Source organism: Schistocerca americana, chromosome X (assembly GCF_021461395.2).
Source record: "Schistocerca americana isolate TAMUIC-IGC-003095 chromosome X, iqSchAmer2.1, whole genome shotgun sequence".
Classification (NCBI taxonomy): Eukaryota; Metazoa; Arthropoda; class Insecta; order Orthoptera; family Acrididae; genus Schistocerca; species Schistocerca americana.
In genome coordinates, this window is record NC_060130.1 from 405,520,754 (window position 1) to 405,544,997 (window position 24,244).

The 24,244-nt window shown below is 40.4% G+C and overlaps 1 protein-coding gene across 2 annotated transcripts in view; it reads left to right on the forward strand.

The window, feature by feature from the left end:
- The window catches only part of LOC124554926 (26S proteasome non-ATPase regulatory subunit 2), a 124,946-nt gene that overhangs the window by 24,200 nt on the left and 76,502 nt on the right, over positions 1 to 24,244 (forward strand). For both annotated transcript variants that reach the window (XM_047128618.1, XM_047128619.1), the window contains exons 5-7: positions 666 to 824; positions 5,340 to 5,484; positions 15,157 to 15,364. In XM_047128618.1, the coding sequence (XP_046984574.1) occupies positions 666 to 824; positions 5,340 to 5,484; positions 15,157 to 15,364 (512 nt within the window). The remainder of the gene's footprint in view (positions 1 to 665; positions 825 to 5,339; positions 5,485 to 15,156; positions 15,365 to 24,244) is intronic.

The window sequence follows — 24,244 nt, forward strand, 5'->3', positions numbered from 1 at the left end:
GCCAGGGAACATCTACTTGAGGTAGATGTCCGCATAGCATATCAGTGTGTGGGCTGTGAAACCAAAAGTTATTTTGCTTTGCATTACAATGAGGTGCCATCATATTCCAATAACTATCAAAGTTCACAATCACTGTAACATTATCTTCTTTGAAGAAATGCAGACCCCCCAGGTAGTGAAAACTGTTGCTTTGCACCATGTATTCAGCCAAAGATTATGCAAGAGTCATTTCTGCAGCTGATGAGGGTTGTGTGCCCAGTATCTGAAATTTTATTTGTTGATGTTCTTAAATGACATGAAGACTGTTTAACTGAGGCCAGACTTGTTGTGGTGTGGAAAGTACAGGTTTAATGAAGTTTAAAAAGTACACATAAAAGCTCTTTATGTCACTGTAAAAGATTCATTGTTTTTAAAAAAATCTCAATTGTTGTGGCAACAGAAAATGGCATGGCATTCACTTACGAATGCAATCTTCACTACCACCATAACCCCACCACTCTTAGAGTATTGGGCCTCAGAAATGGGTCAGTTATTTTACTGTATCATGAGCTGAGTGACTAACATGTTGAGCTTAAGCTATCAGTTTTGCAATGTTACTTAATTTACATAGTGTTTTGTTGTCAGTGCACTGTTTTATTGTGGTAATCTTATTTCTTCTCTTTCAGTTGTGTGCCATATGTAGCTGATCCAGAGAATACTACATTGTTACAAGCAACTCTTAAACTTTTTCGCCGTTTCAATCAATACCCACAAGCCTTGCGAGTTGCGATGCAACTAAATGACCATAATTTAATAGAAAAAATATTCACGTCTTGTCCTGATCTGTAAGTAATAAGTTATGGAATGTAATGTACACATTTAGAATTTATACAGATGGTTGTACTTTCGATGAGACAACCAGCCATCCACTAGATTACTGCAGCTCATTTCAAATTTATCGAGACAGATAAGACTTTGATCTAGTGTACCATTTCCTAAATGGCTTATGGTTTTATTAAAATAACTTTGTGATTGGCATTTCATCAAGTCAAGCGGTAAGGATCAACTGCCAGCCAATCATAGCTCTGTATCAAGTGTCACATACTTGCTATGCTGTCTCTTGGGGATGTACCCGCAGAGCTTTGGCAAGTGTGGATAGCTGCAAGCCAGTAATATTCCCCTCCTCCCTCCCTTCACTCCCTCCATCTAATAAAATTTATCAAGCACAAAGTTATTTTGTTCGATCTATAGTTCAACTTTTTGTTTTCTGTTTGTGTTACTGTATAGGATAACTGTCAGGAGAGTTACAGTCACTGGGGAGATTCCCTAGTAGTAAGTCAAGAACTGTGGCTGCATACTCAAACTTTTTGCATGTTCCTCATTTTCTACAGAACAAATGCTGTTGCTGATACTTTTGTGAAGGGCTGCAGGAAAGTCTTCATTTTTAAAAACCACTTGCTGCACAGAGACAATTTTCAATTTTTTAATCATAGGTCGGGCAGATTGTCAATAACTTACGAGTAAAGGGCACCACTCACTGATAAGCAAAGGCGTTGAGTCATTCATGCGTGCCCGCACCTCCCCCAGCCCACACACACACACACACACACACACACACACACACACACACACACACACACACAGATTTAAATATGCTGGCAAAATGTTGGGGCACAGAGTGAGGTGCTCGTTCCTTTTCATATGTCTTCGCAACATTATCCCCAGATATTTAAACGAGATGACTGTGTCAAGCAGGATGCTGCTAATGCTGTGTCTGAACAGGTTTGTTTTCCCTACTCATCTGCTTTAACTTACATTTTTCGGGATTTAGTGCCAGCTGCCATTGGTCACACCAAGTTTGTCTAGGTCAGTCACTGATCTTCAATACCTTCCTGTACACCACAGCATCGTCAGCAATCTGTCACAGATTGCTGCCGACCCTTTCCGCCAGATCATTTATGTTTATATAAAATAGCAATGGTCCTATCACACTTACCTGAGACACCCCTAATGTTACCCCTGTCTCTGATGAACACTCGCCGTCAAGGACAACATACTGAGTCCTATTACTTAAGTAGTCTTCGAGCCAGTCACATATCTAGGAGCCTATTCCATATCCTAGAACCTTCATTAACAGTCTGTAGTTTCCAGAAGATAGCAAGTTTTCATTCTCATTTGTATGTGCCTGTCGATGACTCAGTGCCTCTGCTATTCAGAGTGGGACTCCTTTACTCCTAAACAGGTTTTTAACCAGGTCTTTTCTAATTGTAAGGCAGATACGATAACATAAGAAGCTGCATTTATTTCATTATTTATGAAAGTGTTATTTTAGGTATCCATGTGTGTAATCGAGACATCACTCCATTATGCAAGTGCAACGTGAAATTTCTTGGCCTGGCATTGAAATAACACTTTCTCCCAAATGCTCTTACATTTTGAGATTGTTTCCTTTTAAACCTCTATATATTGTCCAACATTTTTCCAGTGAGTAGATTCCATGCCAGAATTGTAATGCCAAGAGATCTACCTCCTCTTTGGACTCATATTGTTTCCAGCTATAAATTCCTTTAGATGTGCACATTAGTAAAAGTGCAAGGACATCATACTTGGTGATTTGGGGTGTATGTTCTAGTGATTCATACTTTAACCTGTAAGGGCAGATGGATTTCCCAGTTAAAAGAACCCCCCTCCTCACCACTTTTGCAATAATCTGGGCAGTTTTTCTCATATTTTTCACTACAGTCGATCATGACCTGTGAAGTTCGCAGCTCGTGGTCTAGTGGCTAGCGTTGCTGCCTCTGGATCACAGGGTCCCAGGTTCGATTCCCGGCCGGCTTGCGGATTTTCTCTGCCTGGGGACTGTGTGTTTGTGTTGTCCTCATCAATTCATCATTATTTGTGACAATGGTTAGACTGGACTGTGTTCAAAAATTGGGCTGTGTAAAAAATTGAGACTTTGTATGGGTGCCGATGATCCTACAGTTGAGCGCCCCACAAACCAAACATCATCTGACCTGTGAAATATTTATCACTGTTTTACCCTTTGCACAGTAAGCAAGAAGGTGAATTTTTATGCACCAGTCCGCAGCTCGTGGTCGTGCGGTAGCGTTCTCGCTTCCCGCGCCCGGGTTCCCGGGTTCGGTTCCCGGCGGGGTCAGGGATTTTCTCTGCCTCGTGATGACTGGGTGTTGTGTGATGTCCTTAGGTTAGTTAGGTTTAAGTAGTTCTAGGGGACTGATGATTATAGATGTTAAGTCCCATAGTGCTCAGAGCCAATTGAACCATTTTTTATGCACCACATCAAATATAGTCATAATAGTTCTGTAATATGAAATAAAAGCCACCTTTTTTGTGCAGAACCAACAGCCTGGACAAATCATGTTTGCTTCTCCTCTGTGTTCAGTCATATTAACCCAATATCATGGTTTGCACTTTCATGGTTTCACCTGTGGTTGCGATTTTGAGACTCCTTTTTGTGGATAATCTGCAAGAGAAATATGGCTACATTTAAACTCAGTTGCCCATTTCTTTATTGTTGGAAAGTAAAGGGTAGACTCCTTGTAAACTTGCTCTAATTTTGGATTCATTTTTGTTGCTGATAAATCATTGGAGACAATGATTTTGACAGTGTCATAGTGATGTTCTAGTTAATTCATTGGATTGAAACGTCCAGTACGTGACTGCTGTAGACAGCTTTAGAAACAGGACTATTCAAAAAATCAAATTGATGTTCGATTTGCATTGTTAAACAACATTTAGCCGTATAAAAAAATTCATTGATCGGCTACACCATCTATATGCCAGGTGAAAAAGTTTTCGTCTTGTCTTCAAATATGGTCTTTTGACATGGATTCTATCCAATTTTACAAGGGCTTATCCAAGTAAGTTGCAGTAGAAGTTGTACCACAAGGTGCCTCATATTCTGTAATGTCATGCTTACATTTATGTGTTAAAATCATCATTCATTTCAACTGTAATCTGAATTTTTCATCCAGGGAGTTAATATTTTTTGTTTTCATAGACTTAGGCAGAGAAATGTTCATGGTTTCCTAATGAAATCTCCAGCCCAGTTTTCATATCATTTGGTTCCACCAGCACATCATGTACACTAAATAGGTTTTCCTGTGTAATATTTAAATTTTGAAATCTGTGTGTAGTGTGTTGTCAGCAATCACTTTAATTACACCCTGTCATTTTCCCATCTACACTCTTCAGCATCCATCTGTCACTTAGCTGCCCCCACAAGTCCTGCTTCAAAGCTATCTGAAAAGACATAATATGTGACCTAGAGAAGTCATACACTACTACTCCAGTGTCAGTCACTGGTGTTTCACAAAGCAAACCAGAGATACTTTTATTTTGGAAAACGATGTTCTTGACAATACTGCTGGCCCTTCATCTTTCTTCATGTGAACAATTGGTAAGTAACGCAGTTCAGTATTATTTGTTTATTGTGAATTCCTGTATTCAGATGTTGATCAAAGGTAAACTGCAAGGTCCACACAGATGTGATGAAATAACCAACTGCTGTTTGTACATGCAAGGGCTTAGGAATATATCTCTCGTGTCATGGGTCCACACTTCTTGTTTTTCTCTTCTTTCTTTTTTCCCTGCATTCTAGGCATCAGTTTTTTCTCTCCATAAGTCTGAAAATGGTGGTAATTTTTATTTTAGTGACAGAAATTCCCTAGATGTGTTTGGTGGTGTTTTATGTGAGAAAGATTTCTTATTAATCGAATTCGCCATGGGAACTAATTTTCCCCATAAACTGACAAGAACACAATTTTAATAAATTTCATGATTGTTATGTATTTATATTTCAGTGCAGCTCAGACTATAAATCCTAAGTTACCGGATTCAGTCTTCAATTAGCCCTACTTTTATCTGTTACTTATCTTTTCACACCTCTAGCAATGATATATTAATGTGAAAAATGCCATTGGCAAGTTGTGCTGTAGCTGGGAGTCCATGTTAGACTCCATGTTCCCCTACAACTTGCTTGGTAAGTCAGTTTGAAGGTTGGAGAAAGGTAGGCGTGTATCACCTCCAACGTTACCATGCCTAGTAAAGCACTGTAGTGTTAAAATCGTATTTATATTTCATGCAAAATTTGTTAAGTGAAGTACCTCTCAGACTTTTTTATTGTACTTCATTTTTTTTCTAAATTTGTGGCATTTTCTTTATGCCAATTGAGTATCTGGTGCATTATTTATTTTTGCACAGCTTTAATTCCTTGTGACCTTATTTATTGTTACTATATATTATGTTTTGAATTTATTTTTGAGTGTTCATTGAGATACTATATATGATGTGAAGTGTTTGTGAATAAAACATTGCATATTTTGTTGTTGTTTCTATAGGTCCGTCCAGAAACAGTTGGCGTTTATGTTGGGAAGGCAGCAGGTGTATTTAGAGTTGAATGAAAATATGCCAGAGTATGATGACTTAGTGGAAATAATGTCCAATTCACACTTAAACAATCATTTCTTGAGCTTAGCGAGAGAGGTAAAATATTTATTAAATTGCCAGATACATTTTAAAAATGTCAGTTAAGTGGTATGTTTTGTGGAATAATTTCATTTGATAGAATAACTTTCTAATATTATTTAAGCGTTGCTAACATGTAGATTCAAAAATTTCTTCTCTTATTTCTTAATTTCTTTTCCTTATTGAAGTATTACTATCCCAAGCACAATCAGTACGTGTGAGAATTTTATTTCAGTTTTTGCTTTGTGCATTCATCTGTGTGACCAAAAAAAAAAAAAAAAAAAAAAAAAATGGTATGAGATTCTTTTATTGTAATTTACAGTTCGGGTCACTCAAATGGTAGCATTAACTGATTTTGACTTCTTAGCCAGCCTTCATCAGATGATCTGTTTAAAAAGAAAGGAAAGGAAGGATAGTAAAATGCTAAGAAGCTAAATTACAAAGTCAAACAAACTTTTACAAACAACTATGCCCACTTAAATATGTTACATAGCAACTGAACAGGCCAGGAGAGGCACACATGATGGAAACGCATCTGCACACTGGGGTCGACCATAAGCAGGTTAAATGAAGCCCACCCACTTTTAGTAATTCCTAGGTGACATACCCCAATAGGTAAGTATTTTACTTTGAGAATGGCATATCTCACAATCAGTTTTAGATTGTGGAGATTTCTTTTCCATTATGGTCCTGTCACATTAATGTGACCTCTGCCTATGTTTGACATCAACATGCAGTAAACACTCACAGATGACAGATAGCAGTACTAGCAGTGGAAGGTATATAAAGCACGTTAGGGGATGAGGAAAACGGTGGAGTTGTTATCTTAATTTGGAAACAGGGTGATTTATCTGATATTCAAAAGGGCATGATCATTGGCTTTTGGGCCAAGGGTGGAAGCATTTCTGAAACAACTGAGTTTATTTGTTAACTGTTCCTGTGCTGCTAAGGTTAAAGTATATGTGCATGGCAAAGTGGCACTATCTGAACCCAGCACTGAGGCATCTGTGGTGCACCACATGCTGTAGATGACAGGGATGAACAACAGCTGCGGACATGTGTACAGGTGACCAGATGTGCAACTGTTGAGAAACTGACCTTCCAGATGAACCAAAGGAGTAGCAGCAGTGTCTCCTCAGTGACTGTTCAGTGAACACTGCCTCTGGAGCAGGTGCCTGGTTAATTTTTGAAAAGGATAGATTGCTGTTCACCACATAGGGGAGGCACTGAGTCACAGACAGGCCCAGTGAGAGAAAGACAAATTGTTTTCATTGTGTCTTTCTGTAACTCAGTGCCTCCTTATGTGATTAGCAGGGAGTCTGTCCTTTCCGTATTGTTGTTATGCCACCCTGAACTTTCCGTTGTTTAATACTAATTTTTAGCACACAAAGTGGATAATGAAGATAGTGAAGTTGCCATACATACTAATAATGTTTGCAGATATTCCCATATAAAATTACATTGAGGCAGTGAACTCTCATTGTACACACATAAAAAAAGTTTCGCACCAACCCGGTTCCTAGAACTCCTGATGATAGACATTGACTGTGGATATTGTATCACAGACATAGTCCCTTTGAGTGTTCAGAGATGTCACTAAACCCGCCCAAACCATGCATGAGCAGTGCCTGTTAGACAGAGGGGGTCCGACAGCCGATCAGTTCCAGTCATTCCACCAAGGAGGTGGTACACGGCCCATGTTGTCTGTTGTTCAACCATGCCTGGATGGTCGGTACCACGGTTTGACTGTGTCCACATTGTTACTTTGCACCAGGATGGGCTCTCAACGAGGGAAGTGTCCAGGAGTCTCGGAGTGAACCAAAGTGATGTTGTTTGGACATGGAGGAGATACAGAGAGAAAGGAACTATCGGCGACATGCCTCGCTCAGGCCGCTCAAGGGCTACTATTGCAGTGGATGACCACTACCTACAGATTGTAGCTCGGAGGAACCCTGACAGCAACGCCACCATGTTGAATAATGCTTTTCGTGCAGCCACAGGATGTCGTGTTACGACTCAAACTGTGTGTGGTAGACTACATGATGGGCAACTTCACTCCCGACGTTCATGGCGAGGTCCAATTTTGCGATCACGACACCATGCAGCGTGGTACAGATGGGCCAAACAACATGCCGAATGGACCGCTCAGGATTGGCATCAAGTTCTCTTCACCATTGAGTGTCGCATATGCCTCCAACCAGTCAATCGTCAGAGACTTGTTTGGAGGCAATCTGGTCATGCAGAACGCCTTAGACACGCTGTCCAGTGATTACAGCAAGGTGGAGGTTCCCTGCTGTTTTGGGGTGGCATTATGTGGTGCCAACGTATGCTGCTGGTGGTCTTGGAAGGCGTAAATGGCTGTACAATATGTGAATGCCATCCTCCAGCTGATAGTGCAACCATATCGGCAGCATATTGGTGAGGCATTTGTCTTCATTGACATCAATTTGCACCCCCATCATGTACATCTTGTGAATGACTTCCTTCAGGATAATGACATTGCTCAATTAGAGTGGCCAGCATGTTCTCCAGACAAGAACCCTATTGAACATGCCTGGGATAGATTGAAAAGGGCTGTTATGGACAACGTGATCCACCAACCACTCTGAGGGATCTACGCTGAATCGCCATTGAGGAATGGGACAATCTGGACCAACAGTGCCTTGATGAACTTGTGGATAGTATGCCACAGCAAATACAGGCATGCATCAATGCAATAGGCGTGCTCTGGGTATTAGAGATACTGGTGTGTACAGCAATCTGGACCACCACCTCTGAAGGTCTTGCTGTGTGGTGGTAAAACATGCTGTGTGTGGTTTTCATGAGCAATAAAAAGGGCGGAAATGATGTTTATGTTGATCTCTATTCCAGTTTTCTCTATATGGTCCGGAATTCTCGGAACAGAGATGATGCAAAACTTTTTTTGATGTGTGTAATTGTCTGTGGTGTATAAACTAAGTCACATATCTATTACTTGCTATAATCTATATTCTTTTGGAGAATCAGTTTGAAGTTTGTCATACACAAATCTGTTGTGAAAGTCATGCCAAAATTTGATTTTAGTAAATCCTGTCAAATTGGATTTCTGGTGCTTAGTCTACAACTTTCATAGCAATGAAAAGGATTCTAATGAAGTTAAACAGGTTTACTTGGTAGTTATGGGATTTCATCTTCAGGATCTATTTGTTAACCCTCAAGTTTTGTCATGAGGTGGTCCTGTAATGATTTGCATTGACACTTAGTCACAAGGATCTTGTCTAATGATAACAGATGTATTTTCATGACATTTACTGACCAATGAGATAAGTATTTCAGCTTTGGTGTCAAATGGATGCAATAACTTCTTCATATATGCATCTTCATATTTTCACGGCGCAAAGACTGATCCATAAAATTTCAGGCGTGCAGCCGCATAAATTCGACTTCTTCTTTTAATGGGCACTCTATGGTGTATGATAACGTCAAAGTTTTAGCCTCGACTTCATCTTCCTGGCACTCAGTAGCGAAGGAAGCAATTGAAATTCAGTTGGTGAAGAATTTAATTAATAGAGATAGTGGTTTCAGCTTGGGCAAATCATGGAATCCGGCATTTTATGTAATAAAATCACAAAGATGTTGTGACAGTGCAGCTCGCAGTGATACATCTATATCACCATGTGGATTGACTGCATGTCTACATATTTTCAGCCCTCTGCCACTAAAGGGCTCTGAATTGCAGATCATGTAACATGGTGTTGTGTAGCGTAACTATGTCAGTGCATGCTGTAATCCAGTTTCGAATTCAAAGAGTTTGTCCACACGTAGTGCACCACACCAAACAAGTGCTGTAACATCTGGAACAAAGTCTGACATCTTGTGTTCACTGTCATTCATCATCCTCCATACAGTTCTGACTTGACCCCATCCAATTTTCATGTTTCCAAACTTGAAGAACACCTTTGAGGACATCACTTTGATAGTGATGAAGCAGTGCTAGCAGAGGTGAGGTTGTGGCTCCATCAGCAAAGTCAAACATTCTGTTCTGATGGTCTCAACTAACTTCTCTCTCGTTAAGAGAAAGGTGTTCATCACCAGGGTGACTATGTTGAGAAATAAATATGTAAACATGTAGAATAATGATGTAGAATGTTAAAGATTTTTTTAATGTATGAGTCTTCTGTTAATTCTTTGTAGAAGAATTCCGTATTTAAGGTTGAATAACAAGTACACTGTTTTTTTGGTCTAATGATTTTTGTTTATTTCAAACTTGTTTTGGGCTTATTTGGCCAGCTTCAGGAAACAAGTGACAAGCATCTGAATGGGACACTAGTTCTTAGGTAAGCGACCATCATAAACCAAGAGACAATCCACTTCCATAGAGTGTTGTACATCAAATTTGTTTCTTAATGTTGAAATTACACTTTACACAATGGACTTTATTAAGCACAATAAATAATTAAACTACACAATATTACAGGTTGAATGGTTCTAACACTAAATTTTGTGAAGTCTTGACATTGGATGAGAAACTGTTAAACAGAGTCTGTCTGCTTAGCTAGGTGGCAATGTGCTCGCCTCCGATGCAGGTGGGACCGGGTTTGGTTCCCGGCCAAGTTGGAGATTTTCTCCACTCGGGGACTGGGTGTTGTGTTGTCCTCATCATCCTCTCGTCCTCATCTCCGCCCAATGTGGCATCGACTGAAATAAGACTTGCACATGGCGGCTGGACTTCCCCGGATGGGGCCTCCTGACCAATGATGCCATACGCTCATTTCCATTTCCATTTGTTAAACAGAGCACTCTTCATTTATGTTGTGCAACAATCATGTTTTAGTTTGTTAATTACATTTTATGCAATGGGCAATATTGAACCTGGTGCTTGGTTAAAATACACAATATTACAGTATTACAAGTTATGGTGTTGAAATTTGTGGGGTAAGCAAGGTAAGGAATAGGAAATTATTGTATTTTAATTTTGTGTAGCAGTATGTGTCACTGTGGCAATGTGAGTAAGTGGTTGGTTGATTACATCATTTGAAGCTTAAGAGTGGGGATGTGCTCAGCTGTAAATTATCATTTAGAACCAGCTGGGGATTTTGAGCTACATGTTTGTTAATCTCAAGTGCTTCTAACGGGCTTAGTTTTATTCCCGTGTTGGCTATATGTAGTACTTCCATGTGGACTGGGTATCTGTGTCCTTCCTTCAATACATGTTTGGTAAAGGTGGAGTCTGACGTATGTAATCTCCAGCCGTTTTTGTGTTCAATCAGCCAAATTATTATGGCCCTGCCTGTCTGTCTGACAAATATACACAGTTTGTTGCAGTCATTGCAAGTGATTTTATAAACACAACTGTTACTTAACAAATCTGTTTTGTCCTTTCTGTTGAATGGTGTATGAGCTGCAGTGCATCTCACACAAAATGAACTTTTGTAATTGCAGGATATGAGGGTTTTGGCTAAATATGGAAAGCACACCAGTTGGTTTTAGATATGACTGGTGCTGCAGTGGAAGCATACACAAAGGGCAAACATTTTTGTCTTTTCTTTCTTCTTCTTCTACATCTTTTTTTAAGGCTGTTGTCAATTAATTCACAGCTGTAGCCATTGGTTGATGCAATACATTTTATGGTGTCTGATTGTGGTTCATATAAGGTGAAGCACCAGGGAATGGAAGGCAGAATGTTTGTGTGATATTGAGTGTTGTGAACATGAGGGCATTACCGTGTCTGCTGTGGTAGATTTTCTGTAAATTTTGAAACTGTGTGTGTTTGTAGTGATATTTAAGGGATTTTTCACCTATCTCCATGGTGAACTGTGTGTTTTTCTTGGAATGTGTTCAGTTGTCTTTTGGTATCAGTCCACAGACACAGTACATCATCTACATATCAGTACCAATATTTGATACTATCACTGAGAGGTTCATTATGTAGGAAATGTCAATAGGACAAAAACAATGTACTTGTTATTCAACTTTTAAAAAAAAGTTTGTTTAATTTAAAAAACTTTAAGAAAGAATTCAGAGGCATTGATTTTCAGCATGCCCTCATATTTACATTTGATGAGAATTATCAATGAGATTTATTGCAGTAGTTGGAACAACCACTATTTCTTCTGGTGCACTGATAATATTTTTTCCTGGGGCAAATACTTCTAGCTTGGAGAAGACTTGGTATTATTGATATAGATGACAAGAGCTGGACAGCACATATGACAGTGAATAAAAAATTAATGCCTTGTCTGTCATAAAAAAATTTAATAATGATCATGTTTCAGCAAAGTTTGTACAGCTCATAGCCTGAACTGTTCCATACTCAGTGCTACCATTCCACATAGTCACCATGTGTTTGTATACATTTGTGCCATTGTTGAACCCAATCATCAAAACCAGTTTGGAAAAACACGTAGTTTTGTGTCTTAGCCCATGATATTAAAGCTTTTTTTAACCTCATCTGTGAAGAACACATATGGGGATGCTCTAATGGGTATCATAAGTGTGCAATATTGAGTGAGGATGTTTGGTAATGGAGAAACAGACATTGCAAATAAGCCATGCAGCAGCTGACCAACAATCTGACAGCATCTGTCACAGATGCCAGTTGAGGATGTGTTGATGAAGTGATTTAAGGAGAAAGACTTGTTAAAGTACTCAGACAACAGCAAATCCTGGGTTTTTAAAATCGTGGCTCAAGAAGCAAATCTTGAATTTTTTCATACAGGTTTTGGTGTCTGGGATCAACGACGATGCACTTGTGTACAGATGTGTGGTTACTATGTTGAACTGTAGTGTTGGGTAGAGAACAATTCAGGCTATGATATGTATCGATTATGCTGTTGTGTGTCCATTATTAAATTTTTTGTGTCACATTAGGTATTACTTTTTGATCCACCCTCGCAGCAATAGACTTCTGCATTCAGTTCTGCTGCCTTTGTGCATTGTGATGACATCATCAAGTTAAAATTTCAAACTACTAGGAGATTAAAACTGTGCTGGTCTGGGGCACAAGCCCAGTACCTTGCCTTTCATTGATGGTGCTTTTACTGACTGAGGTACCCAAGCCCAACTCACTACCTGAACCTGGTCTAGCACATAGTACTGTAAATAAACTCCCCAAGTGGCAGCAGAACACACACATAAAAGAAGCATATAATTAGGCAAACTTTCGGAGACAGCGGCTCGTCCTTAATGCAGAAGGGTTGAAGAGGAAGGAAGAGGGGTGAAGGAAAAGGACTAGAGAGGTCTAGGAAAACGGGTAGATTTCAAGAAAGACACCCAGAACTGCAGGTCAGGAGAGATGTACCAGACAGCATGAGAAGGAAAGCTTTCTCATCACCTCTGGTAAGTCTGCCCTGACCTGTGGTTCTGCACGACTTTCTTGAAATCTGCCCCTTTTCCTAGACCTCTCCAGTCCTCTTCCCCTACAACCCTTCTGCCTGAAGAAGGAGCCACTGGTTCTGAAAGCTTGCCTAATTGTAACCTTTGTTTATGTGTTTGTTCTGCTGCTGCTGCTAGGTGAGTAGATTTTTTTATCTATCCAATTAAAATATTTTGTCAAAAAGTGATTGTTTTCATTGTAAATAAACTCCAACAGGCCTGATCTGTGTTGATGTTGATGTGTCATATCTACTTAAGGGCATTTCTGATGAGCCATTCTATCTCAGTGAAACATTTTGTTATTGAGTGGATGGTACCTTATTCAACCCATGAAAAGAATGATAGGAAATCCAACTTTGAAGTGCATTTTTATTCCATAAGTTTTTGTCATACCATGAAATAATTTTATCACTTAATTTGTCTCATTGATTACTGCTTTCTTGGTGCCAAAAATCATCAAGAGTTCCTTGGGGGGGGGGGGGGGGGGGGGATGTCTCTGTGCCAGTGGTTAACAGGTCACTGTTTTATTAGCCCCTTGCAACTACTTGTCTGTGCAAAAACACATCACCAGTATATTTAATTTCCCAAAATACGTTTGTGGTGAAAGAGGTAAATGGGATATCCTGTATACTTCATAAAGTAGTTTAATAAACCCACCAGTGGACATTGCAATGGAGGTAGATGAGCTGACAGGGATAGCACAGTGAGATAGTGCAGAAACGTACCATTGAAGGTGCATGTGACGTGTAGTATGGACAGACCTGCTAATGGAGGTGTTTACCTATGGGTGACAGGAGGCCAAGCAGGTCAGTGCTTACACAGAGCCTTGCGCTTCATTACGTATGTTGTTGCTTAGTGCCTAGCCATTCACACTTGTTACAGGCTGAGTGATTCCCATGCCAATCTCTGCATGGGTGTGGACTCTCTGCTTTCCATAGATTTACTTGCACACTGGGTTCGTTTTCCTCTCATGAGGTCTGTGGTTCATTTTCCTCTCATGAGGTCTGTGGTTCATTTTCCTCTCATGAGGTCTGTGGTTCATTTTCCTCTCATGGGGTTCTGTTGCATGCCTAACACCAAGTCACTGTTGGACCAGGAAGTATCCAACATGACCATGTAGTGTAGTGCATTGTCCCATCTGTGCAGATGCTAAAGGTAGTACTTAGCACATGGTGATATGAGTGAAGAATTTTCGTATACTTCTGTAGGTGTCACTGACGCTTTTGCATTGGCGAAGTTGAATTGTGTCCAAGTGAGTCTAGTATGTGATCTCTATTGCAGATACATTATGTGTGTCCAGAATCCTCTCATTAAATGTAAGGCTTTCATATCCCCACCCCTGTGCAACTAATTTCTGTGTTTGATCCATATTGTATCACTTTGTATATTTATACCTGCAGCAATACTCTGTAAATCACACTTAAGTGCCTGGCAGAGGATTCATAGAACCACTTTCACAATGATTCTGTATTATTCCACTCTCGAACAGCATGTGGAAAAAACAAAGGCCTATATCTTTGTGTGCAAGCTCTGATTTCCTGTATTTTATTATGATGATCATTTCTTCCTATGTAGGTCGGTGTCAACAAAAATTTTCACATTTGGAGAAGAAAGTTGGTGACTGATATTTTGTGAAATCGTCTCGCTGCAGTGAGAGGTGTCTTCATTTTAACGATATTGACCCCAAACCCTGTATCATATCCATGACTCTCTCTCTCTCTCTCTCTCTCTCTCTCTCTCTCTCTCTCTCTCTCTCTCTCTCTCTCTCTCTCTCCTATTTCTTGATAATACAAAATGTGCTGCTCTTCTTTGAACTTTCTCAGTGTACTCTGTTAATCTTATCAGGTAAGGATCCCACACAGCACTGCAGTACTCCAAAAGAGAACCAACAAGCATAGTGTAGGCAGTCTCTCTAGTAGATCCGTTCCATCTTCTAAGTGTTCTGTCAATAAATCGCAGAATTTTGCCTGCATTTTACTGTAGCTTGTCAGGCAGAACTTGCATATTCGTTGAACAAACCTCGCGAGTAGTGCACTAGTGTAGAGTTAGAGAATACAGAGGTGGGGCTGGATGTGCCTGATATAACAGTAGTCTAATGTTGTGATATATTTCATAATAGACACTAACTTTCACCAGTAGTGGCATTTAACAGGAACAGGTAATTAAGTTTAACTCTTTTGACTGACAGGTTATGTGAATTCCCCCTTTACTGCCGTGTAACAATTTTACAACCCCGTTTATTAACACAGGGACTCTTATTCTTGCAATTAATTATTGTGTGTACTCTGTAAGTGATTTATTTTAGAATTGATGCTAATTGCCTTTGTACTGTTGCAGCTTGATATCATGGAACCGAAAACTCCAGAAGATGTTTATAAATCTCATCTTGAAAACAACCGACCACCATTTGGAGGGGGCCAGGTGGACTCGGCCCGACAGAATTTAGGTGCAAGTTTTGTTAATGGATTTGTTAATGCAGCCTTTGGTCGTGATAAGTTACTTATGGAAGATGGAAATAAGTGGCTGTATAAAAACAAAGAACATGGTGAGTCTTTCATGTGAAATTATTCTACTTTATCTGCATGTGATGACTTATTATTATTATTGTTATTATTATAAATCAAGCTTTGTTAAATAAGAGCAGTCAGTTCTGTATTTGAAGAGAAAGTCTCATTGACAAACCACAGTTTTTGTGGGAAAGGGAGGGGGGGGGGGGGGTCGCACATACAGTCAGAGAGATAGCTGTGTTGTTTGATATGAAACGAGGAGAAATACTGAGAAAGACAAAGAACAAAAATGAAAAAAGTAGGGAAACATAAAATTAGGAACAAAATGTGGAATTAACATTTACTGTTAGTAAGACAGCACGGTAAATTGAAATTGTTTGAAGCAAGTAAGTAGCACTAATAAGTGTAACATGGAGATAAGAGATTATCAGCGATTAAAAAAATGAATGTACAGGGTGTCCAGAAAAGGACTCCCTGATTTCAAAATTAAATATCTCGAAAATAAAGATAGATAGAGGAACGCAGTAAACGGTATGTTTATTGTGAAAGCTGTAAGAAGTTTATACAGCAGTTTGAAATAATAGTTACAAAAGCTGCTAACAGATGGCGCTGTAATCGCCATACGTAATGCCTTGTATAAATAGTGATCCGAAGCGCAGAGCGATCAGTTCCACTATTGAAACATGAAAGGAGGTTAGCATACCGAAGGAAGAGATTAAAACAATGTACTCCATTGAACAACACGTTTTTCTGGTGCTAGAGTACCACAGGTTAGAAGAGAGTCCTACGGCAACAAGGCGAAGTTTTCAAGCACGATTTAATGTTCCAAAAGGACCCAATGTGAAAACCATTCGTACGCTCTTCGCAAAACTTCAACGAACAGGCAGCGTAACTGATGACCTAGTGGGGCATGTTGGCCGCAAGCAAACCGCAGTTACGCCTGAAAATATCGCCACAGAGTCTGGAATTATTCAGCGAAATCCAATGTCATCCGTCCGTAGAATTGCATCTGAGACTGGTTTGAAGCGTTCCAGCATGCAGAAAATACTGAGAAAGAGCCTACACATGTTTCCATTCAAAATTCAAACGCACCAGGCTATACCCGTACGAGAGGTGCAATAAAGGGTTGCCTTTGCTAATCAGATGCTCACAATGATTGATAGTGAAGGATTTGATGTTGGCTGCATCTGGTTTACAGATGAAGCACACTTCCACCTGAATGGATACGTGAATAAGCAGAACTGGCGATTTTGGGGTTCCGAAAAGCCATATTGGTGTGAAGCGAAACCCCTGTATTCTTCTAAAGTTACAGTGTGGGACGCAGTATGCAGCAGAGGCATTATTGGCCTTTTTTCATTCGAGAAACGGTCACTGGTGCACGTTACATTGCAATTTTGGAACAATTTGTCACCACACAGCAAGCGTTAGAGGATCGACCAGGTACTGAATGGTTTATGCAAGATGGAGCCCGACCACATCGGACCGAACAAATGTTTCGCTTTCTTGAGGAATACTTCAGAAATCGAGTCATTGCTTTGGAATATCCCAAATTTACTGGTACAGGCATGGATTGGCCTCCATATTCGCCGGATTTGACTCCCTGTGACTTTTTTTTGTGGGGCACAGTGAAAGACATGGTCTACCCAAAGCATCCCGCTACGCTGGACGAGCTTGAATCGGTGATCTCTGTGGCATGTGAATCCATTTCGGTTGAGACACTACGAAATGTGATGGTGAATTCTTCGTTTGCGCCACCTCTGTAGTGCCAATGGTGAACATTTTGAAAACATTGTGACGTGATTGTTTGCAAAGATTGTTTTAATACGATTATTTCACTTGTGTATGCTGATATGAGCTGTACAGCGTACAGCGCCATCTGTTAGCAGCTTTTGTAACTATTATTTCAAACTGCTGTATAAACTTCTTACAGCTTTCACAATAAACATACCATTTACTGCATTCCTCTATCGATCTTTGTTTTCGAGATATTTAATTTTGAAACCAGGGAGTCCTTTTCTGGACACCCTGTAGATAATCTGCATCCACGTGACTACACTACACATCACACTTAACTGCTTGGCAGAGGGTTCATGGAACCACTTTGTCTTTCTAACTATTACATTCCTGAATAACATGGGGGGAGGACAAAATATTTTCACATTCAGAGGAGAAAGTTGGTGACTGAAATTTCGTGAACATATCTTGCTGAACAAAAGATACCCTTTTTTCAAACAATGGAAACTCCGGGTTGGAATATCAACAATGTAAGGAAAAGATAGATTGCTGCTTACTGTAAAGATGATATGATGAAATTATATACGTGTACAATTAAAAGACAGTTACGCATTAGTTTTGGCCACAGCCTTCATCAGAAAAAGAAACACACACACACACACACACACACACACACACACACACACACACACACACACACACACACACTCATTCACAAAAGCAAGCAAACCTCACGCATATAGGACCGCCATCTCTGGCAGCTCAGACTGGAGGTGTGCTTGTTTTTGTGTGTATGTGTGTGTGTGTGTGTGTTTCTTTTTCTGATGAAGGCTGTGGCCAATAGCTAATGTATAACTGTCTTTTAATTGTGCCTGTCTGAAACTTCACGTGTCATCTTTATGGTAAGTAACAATCTATCTATTCCTTACATTGTTGAGATGCCCGTGTTTCATTGCCAAACCAATTTGCATATAATATCCTTAGTACTCTTTCCTCTATATTGTGATAATGCAAAATGAGCTGCTCTTCTTATAACTTTCTCGATGATTTCCACCAATCCTATCTGGTAATGATCCCATACTATGCAGCAGTACTCCGGAAGACGACAGCCAAGCATAGTATAGACAGACACTTAGGTCATTTGTTGCATCTTATAAGTGTTGTGACAAAAAACCAGTCAGTGGTTCACCTTTCCAACATTTTCTCTGTGACTGTTCCAGTTTGAGATGTTTGTAATTGTAATACCAAGGTATTTAGTTGAATTGAGAACCCTCAGATCTGTGTAGTTTATTGTGTAACAAAAATTCCTTATAGTACTTGCATTGAGGCCTCACACTTGTTATTGTTTAGGGTCAGTTTCCACTTTTCGCACCATACAGATATCTTACCCAAATCATTTTGCAATTCATTCTGATCTTGTAATGACTTTACTAGACTGTAGACAATGTCATCTGCAAACAGTCTTAGAGAGCCACTAAGATTCTCTACAAATTCATCTATGTGGATTAGGAATAGCAGTGCCTATAAAACTTCCTTGGGGAGCAAAATATCACATCAGTTTCACTTGATGACTTCCCATCACTTATTACAATCTGTGATCTTTCTGACAGGAAAACTGAGGTGGTATTCCATAGGGGTACCATTTGATTAGAAGCCATAGTGTCTAAAGTCTTCTGGAGACCTAGAATAGAAATATGGAGTCAACTTGGAATCCCTTATCAGTAGCACTCATTAATTTATGTTAATAAAGAACAAGTTGTGTTTCAGAAGAACTATATTTTCCAAATCCTTGTGCACTGTGTGTCAATCAATCATTTTCTTCCAGATATTACATAATTTTGCATTGAAATCTGCACAAAACTTCTAGCTTCTGTAAAGTACCAGTAATCCTGGAGATTTTCATAAAGTTTAAACACAGTATATATTCCAAAATCTTACTGCAAATTGATGTCAGTGATATGTGTGTAATTTAGCGAATTGTTTCCTACTTCCTTTCTTGTGTATCAGTGTGACCTGTGCAACTTTTGTCTCTAGGTACAGTTGTTTTGTCAAACAAATGATTGTGTATAATATATGTTTGGTAAAATGGAGCTATTTCATCAGTATACTCTTAAAGGAACCTAATTGGTATACTCATGTTGAAAGCTTTTATTTATTGAAATTGTTGAATATTTACTGCATCTTCTTTAGTGAAAGAATTTCAGAAAACTGTGTTCAGTAACTCCACTTTAAAGGAGCTGTCATCTGTAGCATTACCATTGTTATTGCGCATATGAGGTATTTATAGTGTCTTGCTGCTGATGTATTACTAACTCTACTCTGGAGGCACTGTCATAAGTAACAATACCATTGTTATCGCACAGTGGAGGTGTTGGTTATGTGTTGCTGATGGTATACTTGACATACAACCGGATTCTCGGGATTTTCTGCTAGATTAAGACTCTGAAGTGTGTGCAAAGTTTCGAGCTTCTGTAAAACAAGACCACAATATTTTTGCATTCAGCTGTGGCATGATTTTTGCTTCTGCAACAGTATCCTGACCTGCTTTGTGTACCATGGGGATCTGTTCAATGTCTCATTAATTTACTTGGTATGAAACTCTGACATTCTCAGTTGTCTTCAGTCATATTTCCTCGAATTTAAGCCACATCTTCTCTTTGCTTACATAGTTAGTTTGGAAAGAATGGAGACACTCTTAGGAGGGCATCAAGCAAATATTTATCTGATTTTTTTTTTTTTTTTAACAGGTATATTTTGCATTTATCTTTTGTGGATTTTTATTTTACAATATTCAGTCTTCCTACAACCATTTTTGATCTCTAATCCCCATATCCATCTGTACACCCCCTATCAGAAATGTCTGTTGCTAAGAGGACTAGTATTTATTACAACCATTTACACTTTGTGTGGACTTACGAACAAATTCCTTAAGATAATTTTAAGAGAAAGGGATTTAGTACAATTTTGGATGATGTTTTACACCTACCAGGTTGACACAAGAACTGCCCAACTGTATTGGCTATAAAAGTAATTACGACAGCATTATGTTTTGAAACCATACCACCTGGATACGTTGTGCCACATATAATGAATACCTGAACTGGGTTCTTTTTCAGTATTAAGATGAAAACTGATCTCCAGTCAGTGAACTGAAAACCAGTTTCTATGTAATTTGTAATATTTCCAAGTGAGTTTCTGATTTCTTTTGATTTCACACGGGTTATATTCTTTGTCATGTGACCAATTCAGCCAGTCAACATGGGCCTCAATCATAGCCAATAACTCGACTTCCCTTGTAGCGACACTGGAGATACATTGAAAGTATTGGAAACCAGTTAATGTTTCACCTGAGAGAGAGAGAGAGAGAGAGAGAGAGAGAGGGGGGGGGGGGGCTACCTATAACATGTAAATAGTGTATGGATAATTCTATGTCTCACTCTGTTGTTCAGGATTGATCACCGAGTTTGGCAACAGTGGCCGACAAAATTATTCGGTGGTTGAAAAGACAAAATGTGGATCTCAGAACAGATTTGAGGGAGTCTGTGTTGTTCAAAACTATTTCACAGTTTGCTTTGTATATCATCAATGCAACTGTCCAAAGGCATGGACAAGAAATAGTAAGGTTACTCCAATATCATTGTTATATCAGTGCTAATGAAGGTGTATGGTTGCAAGTAAAACACTGCCTTGCTACAAAGAACAAGAAGTTGACCATCCCTGTAATTGAGAATATCCTTGTGGATGCTGTGATTCTAGTGACTTGTGAGACCTGGAAGGAAATACTGAACAGCTCCGCACGTGCCATCACAGAGACAGCCAAAAATGAAGATATTGTCGAACAATGCATGAAAGAATGAATTGTTCATATGAGAGGAAGCAGTGACAGCTGGAACAGTGCAGGGAAAAGATTCATAATCATTTTCTGACTGTAATGGGAGTGGTGTTTTTCAGTTATCATAACTGCAACACAATCGGAGATATTGGAGGGGGTGCTATCACCTGATCATTGCATTGAGAGTACTTTTTATTAGATATTAGTAGTTAATATACCCATAATTTTTTCTGTCCCTCTTTGTAGAACAAGTTAATAAAGGAAATCAATGGAAATTCTAGGATGGAATGCAACAATATTATGAAAAGGATAGTTGCTACTCACCATATAGCGGAGCTGCTAAGTCGCAGATAGACACAACAAGAAGACTGTCACAAAACAAGCTTTAGGCTAACAAGGCCTTTGTCAAAAATAGACCACACACACACACACACACACACACACACACACACACACACACACACACACACGAGTCCACAGGCTCTGGCAGCTGAAGCCAGAGTACAAGCAGCAGCAGCAGTAGTAGTACATGATGGGAGAGGCAACTGGGTGGGGGAAGGAGGTGGCTGAGGTGGGGAGGGGAGGGGGACAGTGAAGTGCTGCTGGGGAGCGTATAGGGATGAGGTGGAGAGAGGGTAGGGCAGCTAGGAGCAGTCGGGAGGTTACACATGGGGGGGGGGGGGGGAGGAGGACGTGGGAGTGTGGAGGGGAGTAGAAAGACTAGGTGCGTTGATGGAATAGAGGGCTGTGTAATGCTGGAATGGAAACAGGTAAGGGGCTATATGTGTGAGGACAATGTCTAATGAAGGTCAAGGCCAGGAGGGTTACGGGAACATAGGATATTTTGCAGGAAGAGTTCCCACCTGTGCAGTCCAGAAAAGCTGGTGTTGGTGGGAAGGATCCATATGGCACAGGGTGTGAAGCAGTCATTGAAATGAAGAATGTCGTGTTGCGCGACATGATCAGCAATAGGGTGGTCCAGTTCTTTCTTGACCACAGTTCGTCTATGGTCATTCACGCAGACAGATATCTTGTTGGTTTTCATGCCCAAATAGAATGCAGCATAGTGGTTGCTGCAGTTTATCTTGTATATCACAGGACTGGTTTCACAGGTAGCCATGCGTTTGATGGGGGAGGTGATGTTTGTGATTGGACTGGAGTAGGTAGTGGTGGGAGGATGTATGGGACAGGTCTTGCGTCTAGGTCTGTTACAGGGATATGAGCCAGGTGGGTAGAGGTTGGGAGTGGTGGTATATTGTGTAGGTATATTGTGTAGGTTCAGTGGATGGCGGAATACCACTGTGGGAGTGGTGGGCGGAATAGTGGACAGGATATTTTTCATTTCAGGACACGACAAGAGATAGTCAAAATCATGGCAGAGAATGTAATTCAGGTGCTCCAGTCCTGGGTGGACTGATTTACGAGGGGAATGCTCCTCTGTGGCCAGACAGTGAAACTTTGGGAGGTGGTGGTTGTCTGGAAAGATAAGGCACGGGAGATTTGTTTTTGTACAAGTTGGGAGGATAATTACAGTCTGTAAAGGCGTCAGTGAGACCCTTGGTATATTTAGAGAGGGACCACTTGTCACCGCAGATGCGATGGCCACAGGTGGCTAGGTGGTATGGAAGGAATTACTTGGTATGAAGGGGGTGACAGCTGTCAAAGTGGAGGTATTGCTGACGGTTAGTAGATTTGAAATGGACAGAGGTACCAATGTAGCCATCACTGAGGTGGAGGTCAACATCTAGGATGGTGGCTTATTGGTTTGCATAGGAACATGTGAAGCGAATGGGGGAGAAGCTGTTGAACTTCTAGAGGAATGTGGATGAGGTGTCCTCACCCTCAATCCAGATCCCAAAGATGTCATCAGTGAATCTGAACCAGGTGATGGGTTTAGGATTCTGGGTGTTTAGGAAGGATTCCTCTAGATGACCCATGAGTAGGTTGGCATAGGATGCTGTCATGTGGATGCCCATAGCTGTACCTCAGATTTGTTCGTAGTTAATGCCGTCAAAGGAGAAGTAATTGTGGGTAGGCATTACATTCTCTGCCAGGGTTTAGACAACCTCTCATCATGTTCACTATCCTTCCCACCCCTCACACAGTGCTATTCTGCCATCCACTGAACCTATACAATGTACTCGTCCGCCCCAACACAAGCTCTGCTCCCAACCCTTTACCTCATGACTCATATCCCTGTAATAGACATAGACACAAGACCTGTCCCATACATCCTCCTACCACCGTCTACTCCAGTCCGGTCACAAACATCACTTCTCCCGTCAAAGGCAGGGCTACCTGTGAAACCAGTTATGTGATCTACAAGTTAAGCTGCAGAACTGTGCTGCATTCTGTGTTTCTATGTGGGCCTGACAATCAACAAGCTGTTTATCCGCATGAATGGCCACCACCAAACTGTGGCCAAGAAACAATTGGACCACCCTGTTGCTGAGCCCGCCACCCATCAAGACATTCATTTCCATGACTACTTCACAGCCTGTGCCATATGGCTCCTTCCCACCAACACCAGCTTTTCTGATTTGCACAGGTGGGAACTCTCCCCGCAGTATATCCTATGTTCTCATAGCCCTCCTGGCCTTAGCTTTCGTTAGTCATTGTCCTCACCCATCTATCCTCTTACCTTTTCCATTCCAGCACTACACAGCCCTCTATTCCACCAATGCACCCAGTCTTTTTATTTCTCTCCTGTCCTGCTACCCCCGCCCCCACTCCCCCGCCCTCTGTGTAACCTCCCGACTGCGTCTAGCTGCCCTACCCTCTCTCCACCTCGTCCCTGCATGCTCCCCAACAGCACTTCACTGTCCCTCACCGCTACCCTGCTACCCCTACCACTCCCCCTCCGTGCCCCAACCTCCTTACGCCCACCTAGTTGCCTCTCCCATCATGTACTGCTACTTCTCGTAGTCTGGCTTCAGCTGCCAGAGACTGTGGTTTTATATATGGCAAAGGCCTTGTTGGCCAAAAGCATATTTTGTGACAGTCTTTTTGTTTTGACTATCTGCGACTCAGCATCTCCGCTATATGGTGAATAGCAGCTATCCTTTTCGTAATATTGTTAATAAAGGAAATTTTTGACAATGAAAAAAAGCTGTAAATATTCTACACTATTGTGAAAATAGTTTGCATATCTATTGTACATATAAAAAGTAAGTCTCTGTATACTAGATGGTTAGTAATTCTTTGCGATTTTTCAAGTTTATGTGTTATAACCAGTAACTGTTAACAGGTTTGTGAATACAAACTGCATGTTTTGCTACTAGGGTACACAAGTAGTAGTGACTAAGATGCTATATGCTACATCCGGTAACAGGTGCCACTTGGCCACATGAAA